This window comes from Petaurus breviceps, unplaced genomic scaffold (genome assembly GCF_028583685.1).
Source record: "Petaurus breviceps papuanus isolate PSGF00001 unplaced genomic scaffold, PetGlider_PUasm1.0 174, whole genome shotgun sequence".
In the NCBI taxonomy this organism is placed as follows: Eukaryota; Metazoa; Chordata; class Mammalia; order Diprotodontia; family Petauridae; genus Petaurus; species Petaurus breviceps.
This window is the reverse complement of record NW_027185761.1, coordinates 64320091-64343847: the sequence shown is the minus strand read 5'-3', so window position 1 is coordinate 64343847 and position 23757 is coordinate 64320091. Positions and strand designations below refer to the sequence as shown.

General features: G+C 47.0%; 2 protein-coding genes and 1 long non-coding RNA gene across 3 annotated transcripts in view; 1 reads left to right on the top strand and 2 right to left on the bottom strand.

Moving 5' to 3' along the window:
• The window catches only part of HESX1 (HESX homeobox 1), a 45734-nt gene extending 38335 nt beyond the window's left edge, over window positions 1-7399 (bottom strand). Inside the window, exon 1 of the mRNA XM_069084341.1 lies at window positions 6084-7399. The gene's annotated coding sequence lies outside the window, so the exon portion shown is untranslated. The remainder of the gene's footprint in view (window positions 1-6083) is intronic.
• On the top strand, window positions 1539-21984 carry MYD88 (MYD88 innate immune signal transduction adaptor). The gene is made up of 5 exons (XM_069084340.1): window positions 1539-2101; window positions 12608-12742; window positions 14147-14327; window positions 15360-15451; window positions 18276-21984. Exons 1-5 carry the CDS (start codon window positions 1744-1746, stop codon window positions 18428-18430), a joined length of 921 nt encoding a protein of 306 aa, XP_068940441.1. The 5' UTR covers window positions 1539-1743; the 3' UTR covers window positions 18431-21984.
• Window positions 11830-15402, bottom strand: LOC138158228 (uncharacterized). Its single transcript, XR_011167594.1, has 3 exons — window positions 15281-15402; window positions 13626-13693; window positions 11830-11966 (listed from the first exon to the last, which is right to left on the bottom strand). It is a non-coding gene; the product is annotated as an uncharacterized lncRNA (long non-coding RNA).
• Window positions 21985-23757: the final 1773 nt, after the last annotated feature.

Below are 23757 nucleotides of genomic sequence, written 5' to 3'. Positions count from 1 at the left end.
TGTGGAATTGAATCCTGTAAACTAAAAGGAAACAAACAAATTAATAAAAAAAATGGCAAAAGAAAAAAAAAGAAGATTGCTGATCATGCAACTTCCCTACTCAATCAAATCCAATGACTTTCTGCTACCTCTAGAGTAAAAAAAAACTCCTCTGTTTCATTTTTAAAGCCCTTTATAACCTGGCCCCAACCTGTCTTTCCCATCTCAATGGACTTTACTCTCCCTCCCATCTTTAGCCTACTTTTTTATCTAGCCAAGGTGACCTCTCTTTCTGTTCCTCATACAGGACACTCCATCTCTCAACTTTGTGTCTTTGACAGGCATGGAATGCAGGTGTGGACTCCCTCCAGAGCAGCTAGGTGGGACTGTGGAGAGAATGCTGGGCCTGAAGTCAGGAAGACCTGAGTTCAACTTTGATCTCAGACGCTTACTAGCAGTGTGACCCTGGCAAGTCACTTAACCTCTGCCTCAGTTTCCTAAACTGTAAAATAGGGATCATAATAGCACATACTTCACAAGGTTGTTTTTAGTGTCAAATCAAATGAAACAATATTTATAAAGTGACTAGCACATAGTAGGCCCTTACAAAAGTTTATTCTCTCCTTGTCCCTTTTTCAGTCTCTTTAGTCCTCCAACATCCATGATTACATGAATACATACATCAGTACATGAAGTCTTCCCTGATTCTCCCACGTGTGAGTGCCCTCTTTCTCTGACTACTCTCTATTACATTATTTTGTATATCTTTGTTTATTCATTTTATATTAACGCTACATGGAGTTATATAGGTACCCGTTGAAAGGAGGGATTGTTTTTTTCTTTTATACTCCTATTCCCGAAGAGCCTAGCATATAGAAGGAGCCTAATAAATGCTTGTTGACTGCATCCAAGTGTGGTTAAGGAGGCTGAGGAGGGGAGTAAAGGTAATCAGTGATAGGATGTGGGTTGGGATAGTCGATCTCTGCGGTGGTCCCTTCCAACTCTGAGACTCTCCTAAGGTCCCTCTTCCTACCTCACAAACCTTTCAGAGGTGTACCTCTGGGGCTCCAGGGAAACCTGGCCAAAGGCACGGGACCTACCCTGACGTCCTTGGAGAGAGATGACAGATAGGCAGCCAGGCCATTTCTTACTGGGGGAGCAGCCGATGAATAGGAAGTACATCTGGTCAAGTCACCCTCCACCCCTCCTCAGGCTGTCATCCTCCCCAACCTGGGGAGGGGGCTGGCCGACGCCCCTTCTCTCTGCCTCGGCAGGCTACCCGACCAGATGTGGACTTTCTCCGCTCTTCAATTCAGCCTTCCTAAAGTCTTAGGATCTCCCCTCCCATAACTCCAGAGACGTTTTGCTGGGAGGCCCCAGCGATGGGGGCCTGGGCTGCTTTCCAGGCTCTTCCGTGTGCCGGCTCCCCAGCTCCGCCCCTGCGTGTTGCTGGGCGCGGAGGTCGAGTTGGGGGGTTTCTCCTCTCCCCCCTCCCTGAGTCCCCTCTGACCCGGGACCCTCAGAGACCCAAAGGGAGAGTATCAGGGCTGTAGTTTTCCACTGTCCAGCGAGCCCCGGGTAGTAGGGCTGGAGGCCAGATGTGCTGGGGGGCGGGGCCGGGGAGGAGGACCAGAGAGGACTGCATCGAGGCCGGGGCGGTGCGCGCAGGGAAAGTGAAACCGGACGAGGCGGGAGAAAGGCTAGGAGAAGGAGGCGGCAGCATCCGCGGGATGGGGAAGTAGTTAGCTCGAGCCGGAGCCCGCCATGGCCAGCGCCAGCGCCAGCGCCAGCCCCAGCCCCAGCAGAGCTGTCACGGCCAAGGTCATGACCACGGGCCCCCAGACGTACGACGTGCCCCTGGTGGCACTCAACTTCAGGGTGAGGAGCCGTCTGTCCTTGTACCTCAACCCTCCCACCCAGGTGTCAGCTTACTGGCCCGCGCTGGCCGAAGAGCTGGGCTTCGAGTACTTGGAGATCATGAACCTGCAGGTGCAGCCCGACCCCACGGGCCGCCTCCTGGACTGCTGGCAGGCGCGGGAGCGGGCCACCGTGGGCTGCCTCCTGGAGAAGCTGGCCAAACTGGAGCGCCTGGACGTGCTGGAGGACCTGCGGCCCAGCATCGGTAAGGAGTGGGAGGAGAGACCGGGCAGGAGGCAACCCACACCAGCCCTCACTCAAAGTGGGGCGGGAACCAGCGCTAACCCCTGGCCCCAGGCCCCAGACCGAGCCCATCCCCCTTCCGGGGTCCCCCTCCAGTGTTCCCCTGGCCCAGACCTGGCCCACTAGTCCCCTGACCCCTTTGACTTTCCCCCCATGTTTCCCCGCTTCCCTGGGCTCCTGGGAGCCCTCCAATCCATGAATGCGCTTCCTAAACCATGGGGCCTAGAGCTGACCACAGTGTACCCCAGGAGGTCTGACCTGGTGGAGTAGAGAGGCCCCATGGTCTCTCATTACTCTATACTCCACCACTTATGCCTTTTCGGCCGCCATTGTCACACTGTTGACTCAGTCTAATTGGGAGAAAACATGCAAACAACTCTTTATAAGCAAGCTACATAGAGGATAGATTGAGAGGATTCCCAGAGGGAAGGCCCAAAGATTAGGGGGCCTGGGAAAGACTTTGGCCAGAAGGCGGGGCTTTAAGTGAGACTTAAAGGAAGCTAGGGAAGTTAGGAGGCACAGATGAGGAAGAAGAAAGTTCCAAGCATGGGGGACACCCAGTGACAACTGGAGATAGAGCCTTGTGTTCGAGGAACAGCTGGGAGACCAGTGGCACTGGATCAAATATATGAAGGGGGCTAAGGTGGAAGGTGCCTGGAGAAGTCAGAAGGGGCTGGGTTAGGAAGGGCTTTCAGAGCCAATCAGAAGGCTTTCTGCTCAATCCTGGTGGTAAATGGGAGTGGCTAGAGTTTACTGAGTAGGGGAGTGATATGGTCAGGCCTGCCTATTAGGAAGATCAATTTGACAGCTGAGTGGAGGATGGCCTGGAGTAGGGAGAGGCTTGAGGCAGGGAGACCAACAGCACCCCATTGCAATAGCCCAGGCAGGAAGGGATGAGGGCCTGCATCAGTGTTCTCAGTATCAGAGAAAAGGAGGCTCATAAGAGAGAAGTGACCCCAAAAGTTAGAACTGACAGGATTCGGTAACTAATTGGATGTAGGGAGTTGGAGAGAGGGAGGAGTTCAGGATGCCACCTAAATTGGGAGCCTCTGTGGGAGGATGGCGATGCCATCTCCTCTGTAAGAGGGAGATTGGGAGGAAAGGAGCGCCGGGGCCAGGGTGGGGGGAGTTCCACTTTGGACATTCTGAGCTGAAGCTGCCTGTGTCACGTCCAGTTTGAGCTGTCCAACTGGCAGCTGGAGATGAGAAAATGGAAGTCAGGAGAGCGCTTAGTGCTGGACACATAGAATGGAGAATTGTCTGCACAGAGATGGTTATTATAACTTGAGGAGTGGAAGACGTCACTAGGTGAAATAGTCCAGAGCAGGCCATGTGTGGCCTTAAGGTCACAGGTTCCCCACCCTTATTGTAAAGGGAGAAATAAGAGGTCCTGTGACAGAGCTTCAGGGGACACCCATCGTTATGGGCTTGACCTGAATGAGGATCCAGCAAAGGATGGAGAAGGAACAGTTAGGTCAGAGAAGCAGCAGAGATGAGGGTCATGAAAACCAGAATCCAAGAGAATATCAAGAAGATGGGGATTGATAGTGTCCAAGGCTGCAGAGTTGTGAAAGAGAATGAGCATGAAGAAAAGGCCACTGGATTTAAGCAATTAAGAGTGCATTAGGACCTTTGGAGGGTATTTTCAGTCCAAAGATGTGTTTGGAAGGCAGTGTGCAAAAAGGTAAGCATGAGAGGAAAATGGAGGCATCTATTGGAGATGGTGTTCTCAGGGATTTTAGACCTATCGGGCTGGGATGGTTGGATCAAGGGAGGGCTTTTTGAAGGTGGAGGAGATGTGGGCACGTTTGTGGGCAGTAGGGATGTAGCTGTTAGGGAGGGATTGAAGATGAGTGAGAGTATAGGAATGATAAAGGGGGCAATGTGCAGGAAAGATGGAATGGAATGGATCCCTTGTGCCTGAAGAGGAATTTACCTTAGCAAGGAGAAGGGTCCCCTCTTCCTGTGTGGGGGGTGAAGGAAGAGATGGCAGCAGAAGGCATTAGAGTGATGTGAGATGGTCAAAAGAGGAGAAGCTGGAGCTCCTGGTGAATGGCCTCAAAGACAAGATTAAAGAGGTGTGTGGTCCTGGTTGAGCTCAGACAGGAAGTAGGCTTACTGATCTAGAGGAAAGGGGAGTGAGTGGCTTCCTTTCAGTGAGAAGGCTTCTCTTTTCGACATATCGCTTAGTAAATGCTTATTGATTTGACGTGATTTTCTATGGACTGCTCTAAAAAGCAGGGTTCTTCTAACACAGATCCTAACCTGGTGCTCATGGACTCCCAAGGGGTCTGTGGATAAACTTCAGGGAATCTCTGAATATGGGTGGGAAAAAATTATAGCTTAATTTTCATAAATATTTAACTGAAATTTAGGATTTCCTTCAATAATTTAAGAGCATGATTCTGAGAAGGGTCCCTAAGCTTCACCAGCCTGCCAAGAGGAAATCCTTCTAAGAAGTCTGCTCTGACTCCTGATGGAGCTGTAGGAAATAGGAAGCCTTTGCAGAGCAGAGGTCAGAGACTGAAAACGAGATGGGACCTAAGAGTCTAGGCCAACTCCTCCATTTTACAGATGAAAATACTGAAACCCTAGGAGGGAAGGAAATTGCCTTGCCCCAAATCACCCAAGTCATAAACAACAGAGGCAAAATTTAAAAAAAAAAATTTTTTTTAAAGCAATCGGGGTTAAGTAACTTGCTCAAGGTTACACAGCCAGTTATTTCTGGGTGTGGTGCTAAGTATCTGAGCCCAGATTCGATCCCAGGTCATCCCAACTCTGGGGCCAGTGCTCTTACTTGCTGAGCCACCTGGCCACCCCCAGAGGCAAAATTTGAACCCAGGTCCTGATACTCCAAACCTAGTACTTTTCTGCTTCATCACCCCCAATATCTATGACCTTGAACTTTTCTCTTTGGGCCCCTATTTTTCTTCAGGTCCTCTAAACCTCTTACTTGGCTTTTAGAATTGGGAACCTCCCATCAACTCCATGTAGCACCTTGATCTGGAAAATCTCTGAAGTGTAGGATATGTTAGGAAAAGAGAGAGGGAGCAGGCAATGGTGGATTGGACATTAGCTTGAGTTGAAAGGGTCACTGCTAATGTAAAGAGGGGTATGGGCAAAAAACAGTCATAGAATCTCAGAGTTGGAAAGTACCTAAGAGGTTATTTAATCCAGACCTTTGCCCAGTGCAGGATTCTTAACTATGATACCTCCAACTGGTTCTCATGGCTTAGGATAGACATCTTGAGGAGTTCACTAGTAATGAGGATGGTGGTGATGGTGATGATGGTGGTGATGATGGTGATGGTGGTGATGGTGGTGATGGTGGTGATGGTGGGATGGTGGTGATGGTGGTGATTGTGGTGATGGTGGTGATGGTGGTGATGGTGGGATGGTAGTGATGGTGGTGATGGTGGTGGTGGTGGTGATGGTGGTGATGATGATGATGATGGTGCTGGTGTTGGTTGTGATGATGGTGGTGGTGGTCGCAATAATATTGTAAGCCAAGATGCGCAAGTGATCTTACTAAAGCGTAGGTCTGACCATGATTTCCCCCACCCCAATTCAGTCACTTTCAATGACTCCCTATCATCTCCAGAATCAAATACAAAGTCTCCTGTTTGGCACACAAAGCCCTTTGAAAGGTGGCCCTGACTGCCTTTCCTCTCTCTTCATGATGCACTCCCCCCGTGTGACACTGGCCTCAGCTGTATTCCACACACCACACTCCATGACTGCCCTGTCTCTCATGCCCCCTCACATCTACTTTTTCAGGCTCCTGCTGCACAGGAGGTAGATAGGTCCTTATAACTCCTTCAGTTCAATCAAGAAAGCATTTATTCAGCACCTTCTGTATGAAAGCCATTATACCAAATGGATACAATCACTAAAAAACAAAATGGGACCCAAATCAACGTAGTCCCTGCCCTCCTGGAGCTTACCTTCTAACACATGCCTGGGCAGAAATCCTCACTACAGCCTTCCTGACATTGCAATTCTGTTTGAAGAACTCCAGTGATCACAAACCAGTCCACTGAGGCAGTGCATTTCCACTTTGGATGGCTCCAAGGACTAAGTGCTATCCAGCAGAAATCTGTATCTTTAACTTCGTTCTGGCTTCTTTAGGGCTTTGGAGATCCTGATTCTATTATGCAGGTTGGCTCTCCCTTCCAGCTGTTCATATGCAAATTGATCAGGGAGCTTTGTAAGTACTTTATTAGCTGCCAGGATAAAAATAAAGTCCCAAACCCAATTCTCCTGGCACTACATTAGAGACTTCTGTCCCTATTAACCTGGACCATTAATCCACCCTCTTTGGGTTGCATTAATTCTCAGGCCCCCTAAGGCTGCTATCCTCCAGTCCACATGTCTCCATGTTATCCACAAAGACATCATAAGACTCTCAGATGACACTCTGAAGTCCTGAATTCCTTGGAGCCACCCTGTGAGTAACCTTGTCAAAGAAGGAAGCTGGGCTAGACCGACTGGTATGGCTTGTTTTAGAATGAGCCCACGCTGTTGCATAGAGATCACTATTTTTCCTTCCCAGTGCTCAGAAACCACCCCCTCCTAACGCATTCTAGAATTTTGTCACAGTCTGAAGCCAGACCATGGGGACTATATACTATCGCCCCATTCATTCATTTGTTCATTCAATATTAATGGTAGCCGCTGTGGATAACACACATTTCTGTGTCAGATGTATGTATACTGATGCTGAAACACAATTGGGCACAGTAGATAGTGAACTGGCCTTGGAGTCAGGAGACACCTGACTTTGAACCCCACCTTCAATATACACTGGTTGTGTGAAGTTGGACAAGTCAATTCACTTTTTTGGGCCTCAATGCCCTCATCTGTAAAATGGAGATAATAACACCTGTAGTAGTAAAAACATGGAGTTGTCATCAAAAAGTATTTATTAAACCACCTACTAAGTGCCAAGGACTGCGCAATCACTGGGGGTACAAAGAAAGCAGAAGACAGTTCCTGCCCTCAGGGAGCCTTCAATCTAATGAGAGACAATTAGCAGACAAACATGCACAAACAAGCTAATAAATAGGAAGGAGGGAAGGCACTGGAATTTCAAGGGATGGAAAAATGAGCACAAGAGAAGATGGAAGATGGAATTTTAGTTGGGACTTGAAGGAAGCCAGGAGAGCCAAAGAGGCAGAGATTAGGAGGGAGAGCAGGCCAGGAAAGAAAGTGTCCAAGGACAGAGTGGTCATCCCCGATGATGTTGTGTCTGTAAAGCACTTTGTAACCCTGAGAATCCCCAGATAAAGGGCACCCCTTATTATACTTGCTCTGGTGAATCAAATTCTAAGTGGAAAATGAGCTCTGAGAGCTGATTGTTAAATTTTCGGTTTGAGTATTTACATCTCAGAAATCAGTGAATGATACCTAATCAGGAGATGACTTACTGTTTCTTTGATTATCTAAACTTAAGAAATCGATGAAGAAAATGGTAATAATGAAAATTAAACTTAAAAATGTGTTGTGCATACATTTTTTCAAAGAGCCAATTGTTAAGCATTTACTGGCACACTTATGGTGCTTACTGTGTGTCAGGCTCCATGTCCTAAGAGAGGCTCAGAGTTTTTAGGGGAGCTCAAAGGAGGAAGGAAACATATCTAGCCAGGAGGCCCAGGAAGGCTTCAGGGAGCGGATATCATTAGTGGTGTGTTAAAAAGAGTCAGGGCACCTGGACTGAAAGCCCAGCCAGTTCAGACACAAAGCATCTGAGCCATTTTTCCCTCTGGGTTTCCTCTCTCAAATCATGTGAAGATTTAAATTTTATGATTTGAGGTCATTCTTAAAAGATGACCACATGAAATGGGCATGAGACCTTGAGAGACTGTGAATAACATGGTATGCTTTGAGAGCAGCAGCAGAGATGTAGACAGGAAAACTTGGGTTCAAATCCACTCTTAGAAGTGTGCTGGCTGGGTAATCTTGGAAATAGCTTCTCAGTGCCCCCAGCAACTCTAAGACTAAAATTCCAAAACAATTGCTAGATCTTCATTGGTAAAGGGAGTTTCCTCACTGAGAGTTGCCCACATCAATGGAATCTCAGGTTTGGTTAAATAATAATAATCAAATAATACTACGGTTGGCCTGCAGAGCCTGGGAATTTGCCCAGAAATGGGGAGCCATTGAATGTTGTTGAGCAGGGGAGTATTTGAGGCAGATCAGTCTGCCATTGATGTGAAGGATGGGTAGCATAAATAAATAAATGTAGAACTTATAGCAATCCTGGAGACCACAGAATACACAGCCAAGTCTTAAAGAAGAGATTGGGGAGAGAGATGAGAGGCAGCAAGGCAACAACAGCAAGATTCTGGCAATCCCAGCTGTAACTAGAGTTTTGGGCAGCTTCGGTAAGCAGCACCAACCAGGGCCAGCCCTCAGACAGCCCTTGTGAAGTGATCATCATTTAAAACCCAGTAAGAAGTTGTCATTGAGTCATTTCAGGCATGTCCAACTTTCATGACCCTTTGGGGGGTTTTCTTGAGAAAGATACTGGAGGTATCTGGATACTGAGCGGTTTTGCTCATTTACAGATGAGGAAACTGAGCAGACAGGATGAAGTGACTTGCCCAGGGTCACACAGCTAGTAAGTGTCTGAGGTCAGGAGCTCTTTGTACTGAAGCATCAGCTAACTGCCAGTGAAGTAAGTAAGACAGTAATCAAATAGCAATGCAGACAGTAGTAAGAAGTAAGGAGGACGAAAACAGAATGATACTCAAGGGATCTCCTTCATTTGTTCCATGGGCTCCTTGGGTAACAGTCTAGTGAAGATCAGGGACCCCTTCTCAGAAGCATGTATGTGCAAAACATTTAGAATTACAAAGGAAAACAATTATATTGAAATATGATTGTCCAAATATTGTTTAAAAAACACAAGTTCATGGATCCTCCCCCAGTGATGTAGGGGTTGATAACCACTTGGTGTTGGCCAGGACCTTGGGGGTCATTTACCCAATACACGATATTTGGGGGCCCATGTTCCTTCTGCTTAGCCAGAGAGGCCTTGTCAAGAGAGGTGTCACCCAGATAAAGCAGAGAGGGGCTGCTGCTTCTGGGGAGGGGGGAGGAGAGAGGCTGGCCAACCTAAAGAGACAGAAGCAAAGCCCCACTTATCCCAGGCTCATTAGAACTCATATATATGGCAGTAGTAACAAAGAAATGGAAATGAGATCACTCTGAGAGGCCCTGCTGATGCAGAAACAGCAGGACTTAGTTACTGGTTGCTTGAACTGGGGTGAAGAAGAGGCTTGAGCCACAATTGTCTGTGGGGTTCTGAGTGAGGGACTGGGAGGCTGGCCCCTGGCCCCTGGTTTCTCAGAAAAAATAAGGACTTTTCCAAGAGCATCTGGGAGGGGCATGAGGCCTAGAGGCTGAGTTCAGTCTTCTTTATCACTGCCTCCCAACTGCTGCCTGGGATTGGAGCAAGATAGATGAATTGATCCAGCCTGCCCCCCCTCAGGGGGCCCCATCAGGGCTAGAGACCCAGAGTGGCACAAGCAGGCATCTGGTCACACACACAATGGTTACCGGGGCTGCTCACATGAATGAGACAAAGCCGATGACTGTGAATAGAGAAGGGTGAATGTCTCCATACAGGCAGAGGGAGGGCCAGGCATGTGTGTGTGTGTGTTTCTATGTGTGTGTCTATGTGTGTGTCTTTGTGTCTATGTCTGTGTCTGTGTGTTTCTATGTCTGTGTGCGTCTCTGTGTATGTGTGTGTGTGTGTGTGTGTGTGTGTGTGTGTGTGTGTATAGGGGCAGGAGCTGTCTAAGTAGGAGTCTCCTACCCGGGTAGGGACTGCCCCCAGTCTGGGGTTTTCATTAAACTGGTTTCACTCCACGTAGAATTAACTTTTGATTATCTGGACCAAAAAGAAAAGTTAGTTGAAGTAATTGGAAAACTTCTGTTTGTACTCCGCCATCTTGACTCCACCCCCCAAAACTTCTGAAAGATAAAAACATGATAAAAAAGCTCCTCCCCTTTAACGGAAGGGAACATGGGTTCATTCATTTCTCAAGTCACTTACTTCTGCCATTCGGTCCTCCCTTCCCCCATTCCTTCATTTCCCTCCAGATCACCTTCTGTTTGCCACCCCCTCACTACATTCCAAAAGGCATTTGCTAATTTGCCACACTCACTCATTGTCACACTTATTAAGCCCCTTCCTCAGATTAAGTTCTGTGCAGAGCCTTGATTTTCTTTATTTCTTTATTCAATGTGTTCATTTATTTTTATTTTTCCAACATTCACTTCCATAAGTTTTACATTTTCTCCCCCTCCCTCCCCAAGATGGCATACAATCTGATATGGGCTCTACACACACATTCCTATTAAGCACATTTTCACATCAGTCATGTTGTATAGAAGAATTATAACAAATAGGGAAAACCATGAGAAAGAAAAACAAAACAAAACAAAAAAGAAAGTGGTCTGCTTCACTCTGCAATCAGACTCCATAGTTCTTTCTCTGGATGTGGATGGCATTTTCCATCATGAGTCCTTTGGAATTGTTTTAGGGCCTTACATTACTGAGAAGGACTAAGTTTATCAGAATTAGTCATCTCAAATTGTGGCTGTTTCTGTGAACAATGTTTTTCCCAGTTCAACTCACTTCACTCAGCATCAGTTCATATAAGTCTTTCCAGGATTTTCTGAAGTTCACCTGTTCATCATTTCTTATAGCACAATAGTATTCCATTATGTTCACATACCACAACTTTCCCCTCAATTCCCAATTGTTGGCCACCATCAAAGGAGCTGCTATCAATATTTCTGTACATGTGGGTCTTTTCCCCATCTTTATGATCTCTTTGGGATAGTCCTAGAAGTGCTATTGCTGGGTCAAACGGTATGCACATTTTTATAGCTCTTTGGGCATAGTTCCAAATTACCCTCCAGAATGGTTGGATCAGTTCACACAGGTCCTTGATTTTCAAAGGCCAAAGTGCAGCAGTCTTGCCTTCAAAGAACTTCTATTCTATGGTCCTATATTACTTACCCGTATGTAAGTTTAGGCAAAGTCCATGGAAGGTGATTTCAGGAAGGGGTATGCCAGCAGGTGAGGCAGGGGCGAATGGGAAAGGGGAAGAAGGAAATTCTTCAGCTGAGTCAAAGAGATGGGGAGGGAGTCACAGGGGGCACAGCCTGGGCCGTGGTCTTGTCCTGATTTGGCTGCCCAAGTAGTCTTGGTGCTTTCCTTGGTTTCCTGTCCTCACTTTCCCTTTGATTCTGGTTGGTAGTAGCCTACCTACTCCTTTGGAGTTTACAGTGTCTGGACAGTGGCAGGAGACATGTTTCAGGACTGGAGAAATATAGCCTGGGATTTTTATGATAAATCCCAGTAAGATGCTCATTCTGGGTCTCAAAATGTTAGAAGTAGGAAGATGCTTGGAGACCATTGAATTCATTTTTCAGCTCAGGCCCAAAGAGGGGAGGGAACTTTCCTAAGGTCACGCTGATGCCTCTTTTCATGAAGCCCCCTAGCCTCCCAATAGAGAGGTCCGATCTCTGTCAGCTCTGCTGTGTCAATGTGCTTGTCTTGAGGGTTGTATGAATGAGAGGAGGCAGAATTAAGACCAGTGGGCAGCTGGATCTGGAGCCAGTCCTGCCTCTGACTCTTACCAGCTGTGTGACAATAATGGCTGAGTCATGGAGCCTCTCCTCATCTCAGGCAGTGGGGCAGAGCCAAAGCAGTGCTGCCTTTGGAACTGGAGGCTCTGGGTTTGCATCTCAGCTCTGCCACTTCCTGCCTTGGTAACCTTGGGCACCAAACCTTCTCGGGCCTCAGTTTCCTGCTTTGTAAAGTAAACAGTCTGTCAAGAATCTCTCCAATGATGAAATTCTGATAGGACAAATTTATTCACTTGGTTATAAAGCTTTTTGGAACCCTTTGAACTTTCCCCAAACTACAGTGACCCAGGAGAGAAGTGGGTTATTTATTCAGTCCTAACTATGTGCCAGGCACTTGCTGGGATTACAAAGAAAGGCAAAGACAGGCTCTGGCTTCCAGGAACCGAATGGGAGTAGACAGCATCTATGTAACTAGGAACATCCGAGGTGTGCCCAGTGTAAATGGGAGGTGAGCTGAGTGCTGCCTGTGGGGCGGAGGAGAGGCTGGGATTTGGGCTGAACCATGAAACATTGTAATTTAGCACTGTGCTAAGGATGAAAAGAAGGCAACACCAAAACAAAACCAAAAACTCAAACCAGCCACTGCCCTCAGGAAGCTCCCATTCTTTTAGGGGAGACCACACACAAACAGCTCTGGACACGCAGTACATAGCCGGAGTCCTTGGACATAATCACCAGAGAAGGCACTAAGATCAAGCAGGGCTGGGGAAGGCTTCCTGCATTAGGAGGGCCAGTATCCAGTCATGGAGGCCAAAGATGGCAAAGCAGGGAAGCTGCAGTGAGCCTGTTGTCTCTCTCCCCACAGACGAGGACTGCAAGAAGTACCTGAAGAAGAAGCAGGAGGAGGAAGCAGAGAAGCCTCTGCAGGTGCCCGCAGTGGATAGCAGCAACCCTCAAACATTAGAGCTGGCGGGCATCACCATTCTGGATGACCCACGGGGTAATGGGGCAGTGGGAAACAGGAGGAGGGGCAGGGAAGAAAGCCTTTCTTGAACTCGCCTTGGAGGATGCAGGGGGCATAGGGTTTTACAACAGGGATGGCTGGGGTTACCAATCAGCTATGTGTGGTTTGCTGTCCTGGCAGATAATCTTTGCCAAAGCCAAGCCAACTTCTCCCCTCACCCTCCTCTGGCCACCACATGTCCTTAGGGAATACAGACTTCTTGTAACAATGACCTGAGCAGAATGGAATTAATGGATGAATCAGAAAAAGGATTCCAAAGCCAACATGATTCCTGGATTAGCTGAAGTTTTTGATTGTTTTTTTTTCCATTCAGTATTTTATTTTTCCCCAATTACATATAAAAATAATTTTTAACATTCGTTTAAAAAATGTTGAATTCCAAATTCTGTCTGTTCCTCCCCACTCCCCTCGTTGAGAAGGCAAGCAATTCAGTATCAGTTGTACATGAGTGGTCAAGCAAACCATATTTCCATATTAGTCATGTTGTGAAAGAAAACATAGACTTCAAGAGAGTAAACAAAGTCTGTTCTGATCTGCCTTCAGACACCACCCATTCTTCCTCTGGGGATGGAGAGCATTTTTTGTCCTGCATCATTCAGAGTTGTCTAGGATCATTGTACTGATTAGATGAAGTTTTTAGTTGACCCATGCCGCCATTATATATAATGGAGAATTTGCTTTCATTGTTTTTTTTTTAAGACAACTTTATCAAATTTTAATATAATAGATGTGAGATCTGGGAATCCCTCCACCGAGGGAATCCTGTACCTCCCACAAACAATGAGGCAAGTGTGAAGAGAAAGGCCAGGACTTCCAGTATGATTTGATAAGAAGTTTTAATGACTATGTGAATACTTACAAACAGAAGCAGTAGGCCAGACCAACGGTGGGTTCCCATAAAGATCCTGAAAAAACCCTGTGGTAATTCTAGAAATCAGACAAAGGGAGGAATTATAGGGTGCTTCACTGCAGATTGGTAGATATTTGGAGCTTTTCTGCTTAATTTTTTGGCTAATATTTTAGTTTCTACTTAGTATTGAGCTGGTTCCCAGATATCTAGGTATCATACCAGTGCTGTTGTGTACGTGCCCGGGCACTCAAGGTTGTGTGCTGGTCACTGTGTTATGGTCACACCTTGTTATGGCTTTCACCAATTGGGACCCTACAGTAGCTGATATTGAGAGAGATTAAATGATTTGCTTGAGGTCAAAAAGAATTTCTATTTGCCTGTCTTTATCCTTGTGAACTCAGAACTCAGGGGCTGGTGGGAAGATGGTAGTGGCGATCTGGGCTTGTCTTCAACCATCTCCTGTGTACTACCTCCTGGGTTCCTGACCCTTGACCTCTGGCCGCCCCTCATTCCCATCCTCACCCCCTCAGGACAAATGCCAGAACTCTTTGATGCCTTCATCTGCTACTGTCCCAGTGACATCCAGTTTGTTCATGAGATGATCCAGCACTTGGAGCAAACCGATTGCCGGCTGAAGCTGTGTGTGTCTGATCGGGATGTCCTGCCTGGCACCTGTATCTGGTCCATCACCAGTGAACTCATTGAGAAGAGGTCAGTGAGAAGGGGGGAGGATCTGGGAGAGTGGATAGAGCCCTGCTTTAGAAGTCAAGAGACTTTCCTTCAGCTCTCTGCTCTGCCACAAACTCACTGTGTGACCTTGAATGTCATTACAACCCCTCTCAGCCTCAGTATCCCTATTTGTAAAATGAGGACTGTCATACATGCCCTGTCCATTTCAGACAGCCACAGAATATCACTTTGAGAAGAGACCTCAGGGGCCACAATGTCCAGCCCTTCCCCCTTACCATAAAAGCACTAAGTGGCCTTTCAGCCTTGAGTCAAAGGGAACCCCTTGGCCCCCAAGGCAGCCTCTTTGTTCCACTTTGGACAGCTCTAAACCTCCCATTTTATGGTCTCTTCTGATTGCTCCTAGTTGTAAGGTCATGTGAATATCTGTGGAGTTAAAGAGCAGATGAGCATAGAAGGCAGAGCCAAGAGGATTTGGAGGCAAACAAGTTGGGCTCTCATGTTGCTGCTGATACTGCTGTTGACACACTAATAGTGTGTGCACGTCACGGCCTCTCTGGGCCCCAGCGTCCTCCTCCGTAAATAAGGGGGATAGCCAAGATGACCCCCAAGATTCCCTTCAGCTCTAAATCTGCGACTCTGAACAAAGGCAGCTTGGCTTGGTGGCTAGAGAACTGGCCCTAGAGTCAGGAAAACCTGGGTTTGAGTCCTGACTCCGACCTCTCCCAGCTGTGTGACTGGGGGAGAGTCACGGAACCTCTCAGTTCTGGCAACTCTCAAAGACTTCAAAGTTGCAGGGCAGTTGTTTTTATTTAACATTGATTAAGCTCCTACTATGTGCTAAGCATTTTACAATTATTATCTCATTTAGCCCTTCCAACAACCTTATGATTATTATTATCCCCACTTTACAGTCAAGAAAACTGAGGCAAAGAAAGGTTCAGTGACTTGTGCAGAATCACAGAGCTAATAAATACCTGAGGCCAGATTTGATCAGGGTCTTCTTGGCCACCTCACTGCAATAGCTGCTTCCAAACTATCTCTTCATTTCTCCAGGTGTCGAAGGATGGTTGTGGTCATCTCTGATGAGTACCTGCAGAGCAATGAATGTGACTTCCAGACCAAATTTGCTCTTAGCCTATGTCCAGGTGAGCAGCCCCTAGGAGCAACCTGAAGGGTGGAGCTTTCTAGGGTCTGAGGGCATGGGGCTGGGTAGGGGTGGGGCACCAATATGTAAGGGCAAGAGAGAGGGAGTGGGAGAGACAGACAGACAAACAGAGACGCACAGAGAGACAGACAAAGACAGAGAGACAGACAGAGACAGAGACACACAGAGAGACAGACAGACAGACAGAGACAGAGAGAGGAGAGAGAGACAGAGACAGAAAGGGAGAGACAGAGACAGAGAGAAACAGAGAGACAGAGAGAGGGAGGGAGGGAGGGAGTAGGAGAGAGAGAGACAGAGACAGACACAGAAAGACAGACACAGAGAGAGAAGAAGAAGAAGAAGAAGAAGAAGAAGAAGAAGAAGAAGAAGAGGGAGGGAGGGTGAGGATGAAGGACAATGGGAGACAGAGGTGGGAAGGGAGAGAGGGAAAGAGAGAAAGAGAGAGGTTGTCTGTTCTCCCTTAAAATGCCCTTGGAGATCCCTGCACACATTCGTTCATTCAATTAGATGACCTCCCACCACCCTACTTTCCAGCTCCATTTTAATGTTGTCTTGCTTCAATAAATGTAAGCACCTCTGTGGCACTTATTGGACCCTTCTTTTTGGTCACGTTTGGGTCCTTAGCATTTAGTGCAGTTCCTGGCTCATCCTATTGCATATAAGATTTTAGCCTGGGTGACAGCATTAACTGGTTGGCTAGAAGCCGTGAGAATTAGCTTTTATGGAAGATGTGTTGTCCACATTCTCCTTTTGCGCCTGATGGGGCCCCCAGCTTCCAGTCACCAGGGCGACCCTGTGGGGAGAGGAATGGTTTAGGTCAGGCCCCAAACAAGCGCATTCAGGTTTTTGAATGTCTCCAAATGCCACCAAAAGCCAGACTGGGCTACTTTTTCATGCTTTCTTGGTTTGGATTCTTGATCTTCTGCTGCCTCACTTTCCCTAAACAGTGAATGAATGAAAGAATGAGTGAGTGGAAAAGCACTGATTAAGCACCTCTTATGGGAGAGCGGGTCCTAATAGAAAAACAAGAGAGTGTCTCCCCTCGTGGAGCTTACATTCTAATGGGGAACAGAGAAGGCAGTTCTGGCCTGGGAAGACCAGAAGTCAGTGCAGCCCAAAGGCAGCTTGGTGCCAAGCCCTCTCCAGGAGCAATGGGAGCATTGATTTGGCTACTGTTCCCAGGGAAAGAGCTGGAAAGTGGGGGGTCCCAGGGTAGGCAGTGAATAGCTGCCTTGGTCTAGGTTTCTTGGTGGATGAATGAAAGAGACATAGACAAGGTACAGGGTCAGCTAGATACAGTGGGTTAGGCAAGTTGGTGCCCAGCAGTCTGCCCTAGTAGTGGTAGCAGAAGCTGTAAGAGCAGCAGCAGCAGTAAAAGTAACAGCAGGAGCAGAGCCGCAGAAATAATAGTAGCAGCAACAGTAGTAGGCAGACAGAGACAGAGAGACGAGAGAGAGAGAAAGAGAGAGAGAGGAGAGAGACAGAGACAGAGAGAGAGGAGAGAGAGACAGAGACAGAGAGAGACAGACAGAGAGAGAGAGAGAGAGAGAGAGAGAGAGAGAGAGAGAGAGAAAGAGAGAGAGAGAGGAGAGACAAAGACAGAGACAGAGACAAAGACAGAGAGAGGAGAGAGAGACAGAGAGGGACAGAGACAGAGAGAGAGAGAGAAAGAGAGAGAGACAGAGACAGAGAGGGGAGAGAGACAAAGGCAGAGAAAGGGAGAGAGAGAGAGGAGAGAGACAGAGAGAGAGGAAAGAGAGAAACAGGGAGACAGAGACAGAGAGATAAAGGGAGAGAGAGACAGAGAGAAACAGAGACAGAGAGACAGAGAGAGGAGAGACAGAGAGAGAAACAGAAACAGAGAGAGGAGAGAGAGAGAAACAGAGACAGAGGAGAGAGAGAGAGAGAGAGAGAGAGGAAAGAGAGAAAGAGAAAAAGAGAAAGAGGGGGAGGAGAACGAGGACAGAAAAAGGAGAGAGAGACAGAGACAGAGAGAGACAGACAGAGAGACAGGCCCTTGCTGTAACAGCAGCAGCAGTAATAGTAGCAGCATCAGTAATAGCAATAGCAGCAGCAATAAAGTAACAGCAATAGCAGTGCCCCAGAAATAATAGTAGCAGTATCATCAGCAACAGTAATAGCAGCAGTTACAGTAACAGTAACAGCAGCAACAGTAGCAGCAGTAGTGACAGCAGCAGCAGCAATAAAGGTAGCAATAGCAGCAGCAAAAGTAATAGTAGCCTCAGTAATAGCAGCAGCAGCAGCTTCTTTCTCTCTGCCAGGAGGAGCAAGGCATCCTTGCATAATTTTCCATGTCCTTATATGTTCTCTGCTGCCATTCTGGGTTTTTCATTGCTTGGAATCCAGCTTCATCTCCTAAATCTTTTCATTTACTCACTCACTCTGGTCAGGCCAGCCCCAGGCCGAGGTCCTTATCAGCTCCCCCATTGAGGGAGGTGTGATTTCTGGAGATCTGGTCTAGGGGCTGCAGAAGGGCAAATGTGGGGATTGCTGGGTGAAGCAAAGGAAACAGAGGCCAAAGTCAGGGAGCCAGGGTGGGTATGTGCCCCGCCCTCCCCTTTTGAGTCAGGAATCTGGTTGTGTCTGGCTGCACCCACACATGGGCATGGCTGCCTTGAGTTGTGCCCACCCTCCATTGCCTTTCAGACAGACGCATCTTATAAGTGAATAACTGTTAGGCCCTTGCTGTATGCTGGCCCTGTAGGAGGTGCTGGGGGGAGGCATGGAGCTGAAGGAAACTTAGCCTTGGTCCTCACAGTTTCCTGACCCTGCCTCTTTTGCAGGGGCTCGCCAGAAGCGCCTGATTCCTGTCAAGTACAAGGCAATGAAGAAGGAATTCCCCAGCATCCTTCGCTTCATCACAGTCTGTGACTACACCAACCCCTGTACCAAGAGCTGGTTTTGGCCACGACTTGCCAAAGCCCTCTCCCAGCCCTGAGGCTCCTTTTCTCAGATGTGATGTCACCTGCAGCCTCATTCCTGGACCAAAGACTGACTGACTCTTTGGGGAGGGGGCAAAGCCTGGCTTCCCTCTTTAGCTAAAACTACTGCCTACATAGGGGGTGGCTAGGTGGCACAGTGAATAAAGCACTGGCCCTGAAGTCAGGAGGACCTGAGTTCAAATCCAGCCTCAGATACTTAATACAAAAACTAGCCATGTAACCTTGGGCAAGTCACTTAGCCCCAAATGCCCTCCAAAAAAAAAGGCAAAAAAAAATCTATACCTATTAGGGGCGGCCAGGTAGCACAGCGAGTAAGAGCACCAGCTCCAGTGTCGGGATGACCTGGGGATCAAATCTGGGCTTAGATATTCAGCACCACACTCAGAAATAACTGGCCGTGTAACCTTGAGCAAATTACTTAACCCCAATTGCTTAAAAAAAAACAACAAAAAAAAAAACCTACTGCCTACAGACACAGCTGATGTCTGTGTCACATGTTGGGTTTCATATGTGTACTATTTGAGATCAATCATGACAGCAGGTAAGCCCTAGGGAGTCACAGGAATAAGTATCAGAGGCAGGTTTTGAATCCAGGTTATTCTGGATTCAAACTCTGCACTCTGGCCACTATATCTCTCCATTGGTTGAATAGCCCCAAAGAGAACAGGAGTTTTGCATGGCTTGTTTCAAAAGAACAATCCTGTAGATACCTCATGTGGAAATAATGGTGACTGGTTTCTTCTCTAAGTGCCTACAAACCACCACTTTAATAGTCTTTTTGAGAACTTTATAAGGAATTGAAATCAAGCTCCTCAGCCCAGAGTTTGAAGCATCTACCTTCTTCTCCTTTCCTGAAAGTTCCCAGCCTGGCATCACCTCTCATATCACATGATTTCTCCAATGTTTGGCACTCTTGTCCACAAATTATGTCATTGTCTTCAGGTACGGTTCATCTGGGCAGCTGGGGGTGGTAGGGTGGGGGAGGGAGGTTGCTGTCTCTGGGCAGCTTCCTCTTGTAAATCATTCTTCCTAACTAGGTCCAAAGCTCTTCTCTTTATAGCTTCATGAGAATTTGAAGTGTTTACATTTAAGGTCAGCGTCCTGGGACAAAGCCTTGATCTTAGTTAGACTCTGTACATTCAGTGCATGCATTTCTGCACCTGAAGTGTGATGGTCCCTTAGCCCCTCTTCATGTGAATATTCCACTGCCCTGTTGTTGCTACCAACCATCCTGTCCCAGCAGTGAGGTACTTTTTTCTCTACTCCCTGAGTAAGTGGGCTCCAATTCAGGGAGCATATCACCTCCTTCCAGAACAAGCCTGGACTCCATATTGGGGCAAACCAGGCTTTTCTTTGGCTATTCCATTAAGAGCTGAGAGGTAGAATGGGAACTAGAAATTTTTCTCTACCAGGGCAAGTAGCAGAGAATAGGCCCAGAGTAGGAGACCCAAAATGTGTCCTCAAAAGCTACTGGGACAATCAGAGATAGGAAAAGGGTCAGGTGGGCCAATGGGTGGATGGAGCAAGAGCCTACCTGTGACTGGTGGCTGCTGAGGGAAGGGAAGTTTCTTTTTTAGTTAATTATTCTTACAAACTAGGCTCAGTTGGTTCTATGCTGTTGAAAAACTGAAAATGTTCAAATTTCATCACCATGGCAGAAAGCCCTTGTTGTCCTACCTTAGTTGTGGCTCTGGTGGGATGATTTATTGGGGGTGATGGGGGACCACACTGAGAACATTCTGAAAACTGCCAGGAGGAGGCCGTGTCATCATCAGCCCTTGCTCTGAGGCACTATCTGTATTTAAACTGACAGCCTCTGCCTTATAAGAACTGTCTCCTGGCTTGCCAAGTCAGAAATGGGAGTGCTGACTCCACCCTTGCCGGGGAGCTCAGAGGCTGGCTCTACTGGTTTTTCTGATTCAGACTGTGGAACACAAGTGGCCTGCAAGGATACTGTAGAATGGAATGGAAAGAGCCCCATCCCAGGAGTCCTGGCCTTGGCTTCATAGAAACAGGCATTTATTAAGCACCAACCATGTGCCAGGCTCTGTGCCAAGCCCTGACCATGTGAATACAAGCAAACAGAAAGTCCATTCTCTGTTATCAAGGAGCTTAAATCCGAAAAGGGGAAGCCAAGTCATAAAAGGGAGATGGGGGGAGGGAAGGAAGGGAGAAAAATGGCCTCTCACATAGGGGAATGTGGACAAAGTCTAGAGAGTCAACAGCACAGCAGAAAGGGTATGAAACAGGGCCATCTTGGGCATATCCCCCAAATGAAGGCACTCACCAATGAAGGCAGGGAGCTTTGGTGGTAAAGGAACATTGCAGAGGGAGAAGGAAAGTTCCAGGGAAGGCAGAAACTGAGGCACAGGGGTAAAGTCCTTATGCGTAAGAAGTGGAGCTGCCTGTTTCTTTGTTCCCAAGATGGAGACCTACAAAGGGACTCCCCAATGGGAGAAGGGGGACTGGCATGGCAGAAGGATACTGCAGGATGAGAAACCCCCAGGCACTGATGTAAGCTCTAGGAGAAGAGGGCAGTGGAGTCACTTTGAACAACTTCCTTTCCCTCCCTGGGCCTCAGTTTCTCCCTTTGTAAAATGGCATAGCCTGTGTTGGCTAGTGCCTTGGGAAGATATGTGTCTGTTTTTAAGGGCTCTGTACAAATTGGGGAACCTTCCACTTTGTTCAAGCTGTGGTCACAAAAGCAGAAGGATATTGGTGGGGCTGGTATACCTAAGGTTTAGCTGGCCTGGACTCTCACCTTAAAAAAAAAATTTACTTCTGTTTTTGTTTCCTACGTCATAGTCATTTCTGGAAAGATCTGCCTTTCCTTTGCTCCTTCCCCGCCCCCCTCCCTCTGTTGTCAAACTCTGTTATAAGAAAAATGGTTAAGTAAAAGCCTCTCCTCTACTGAGCACATCTGGTGGTGTACACAACATTCTGCCCTAGCAGGCCCCCACCTATCCAGAGAAAGGAAGTGTGTGTCCCAGGTCTAGCCTCCTTGTAGAAATATTTTCTTCTCCACTGTTGTGGTCACTTTCATCTGCTTTTATAAATAACAATAGATTCATTAAATGGTGGATGCCAATGGCTCTCTTTCCAGAACAGGAAAAACTGAGACCCAGAAAGCTGAAGCTGATCGTTTGTCCTGCGTATAAATGGCTCCACCTACTTTTCAAAGCACTTTCTCATTCTTGTCTCCTTGGACAGGAAGCTGCTTAGCTCTGGCCTTTCCTTTCACCAGGGCTACTCTTGCCCTTAGCATGCAGTAGGCACTTTATAAGTGCTTGTGGATTGGCAGCAGGAGGTTGGCGGGGAAGATATGGTTACACTTATTTTATAGGTGAAGTTGAGTAGAAAGTGGTAAAGAATGTATTATATACTTAAAAAATACAAGCTAAGCTGTACATTATGGCTATTTGGGGCTCCATGTACCAACCTTTTTGCCTGTTCTTTGTATATGGAGATGTTCTTTTGAGTTGGTGTTTGTCAAAGTCAGAATCAATTTTTTAAAGTAATAAATCATTTAAAATATATAGCGATAATAAAATGTGAGACGCGAGCACGGTGGGGCAGAAACGGCCTTGGCCTTGGTGTCAGGGGAAAAACCAGTGGTTGTTTTCACAGCCCTTTAAGCAGTTCATGTCCTTGTCACAGAATAATCTCCATCCAGAGAGGAAGTTAGATTGATTAATGAAGAGGGAGGGGGAGAGGTGGCAGAAGCAGAATCTTTCCTGGGGTTCTCTAGCCCCCTGGCAGATGCCCCAGTCCTCTTGGCCCTGTCACTCTGCTCTTGGGTGCCATGTTCTCATTGGCTGAGCAGAGGTGCTGGCAGGCTGAATGTCAGGACAGCACTTTGCAACCTGATAGAAGGCTCAATTGGCACGATTAAAGTTCCCACTGAGGGACATCTGTCTGCTGGGTGTGGCTTCCCATCAAGTCAAACCTGCTAGAGAACAGCAGTGACTACTGTGAAAACCAGAGTGGATTTGGAGTCAAGGGAACGGGCTCGAATCCTGACTTTTCCACTTCCTACCCATTTGACCTTGGGTTTGCCCTCTGTTTTCCTCACCAGTAGTTGAAGGGGCTGAACCAGACAGATGACTTTAGGGTTTCTTCCAGTTCCTGTTCTGGGTCTCCTTGAGCTGACAGGGTATGCTGACAGGTCATTTGAAGGTTCCCTTAGTTGATGCAGGTGGTAATAAGTTACTGAACTCCTTCCAGATATCTCCATACCTCAGACTGGACCTTTGCCAGGAATCACTCTTCCTTGCAGATAGAATCATAGATTAGAACTGGAAGGACTTTGACTAGTCTTCTGGTCAGATTCTCTTTCTACAGAGAATAAGAAAAATTAAAAAAAAATTAAGTGATTTGCCCAAGGTCACACAGCTTTTAAGTGGGAGAGCTGAGATTTGAACCCGGGTCTTTCTATTCCAAATCCAAAGCTCTTTCCAATGGGCCATGCCACACAGGGTTTTGCTGAGACCAACTGATCAGGAAAATATACACCAGTCTGTGACACATTAGAGCATATTGTGACCCATGGGACAAAGGTGTCTAAGGTGACATTGGCTGCTTTGATCTCCATAATAAGGACATTGTTTGTAAAGGTCTGAGCAGCTGAAGATGGGAGTCAGGATAAAACATGCTTTGTGCTCATGGACGTACTGTCTACCTCCAGCAATTCGTGCTGGGTGACCACATGATTCTGAGAGGGGAAGGGCTGGAGGGGGCATCACTTCACCTAACTCCTCTAGTCCTGCTTTTGTGCACATTTGTATGAATATGTACGTATATAAGGTTACATATGGCTATATATGTACATACATACAGATATATAGCCATATATTATGTTATATTTATTTTCACATGTCCTTGTTTTCTCTCTAAATGGAATGTAAGCTCCTTGAGAGGAGGGTTTTTTTTTCATTCTTTGTACTTGTATTTCCAGTGCCCAGCCCAGTGCCCAGCACATAGTAGAGTTTAACCAACCAAACATCAGGCTCTTCAGATCTGGCACTGATTTAACTTGTGGATTACATAAATGGCTGGTGGTATTGGTTTTCAGTTAGAGAAGGGTTTAGTGAGGCCAGGGTTTCCCAGCCCTGAACTAAAAAGGAAACTTCCCAGTCCATGTCCTTCTGTGTGGCTAAAAGTACCATACCCACTGACACAAACAAAAAGATATGATGAATATACATGTCTAGGTTGGCCGCACATTTGTGACAAATAAAAATGAGGTCAATTAAAAAAATAAACCAACAAGTGATCACAGAGTAAAGGAAGGAGCTCAGAAAAGTTCTGCAGGCATATCCATTCG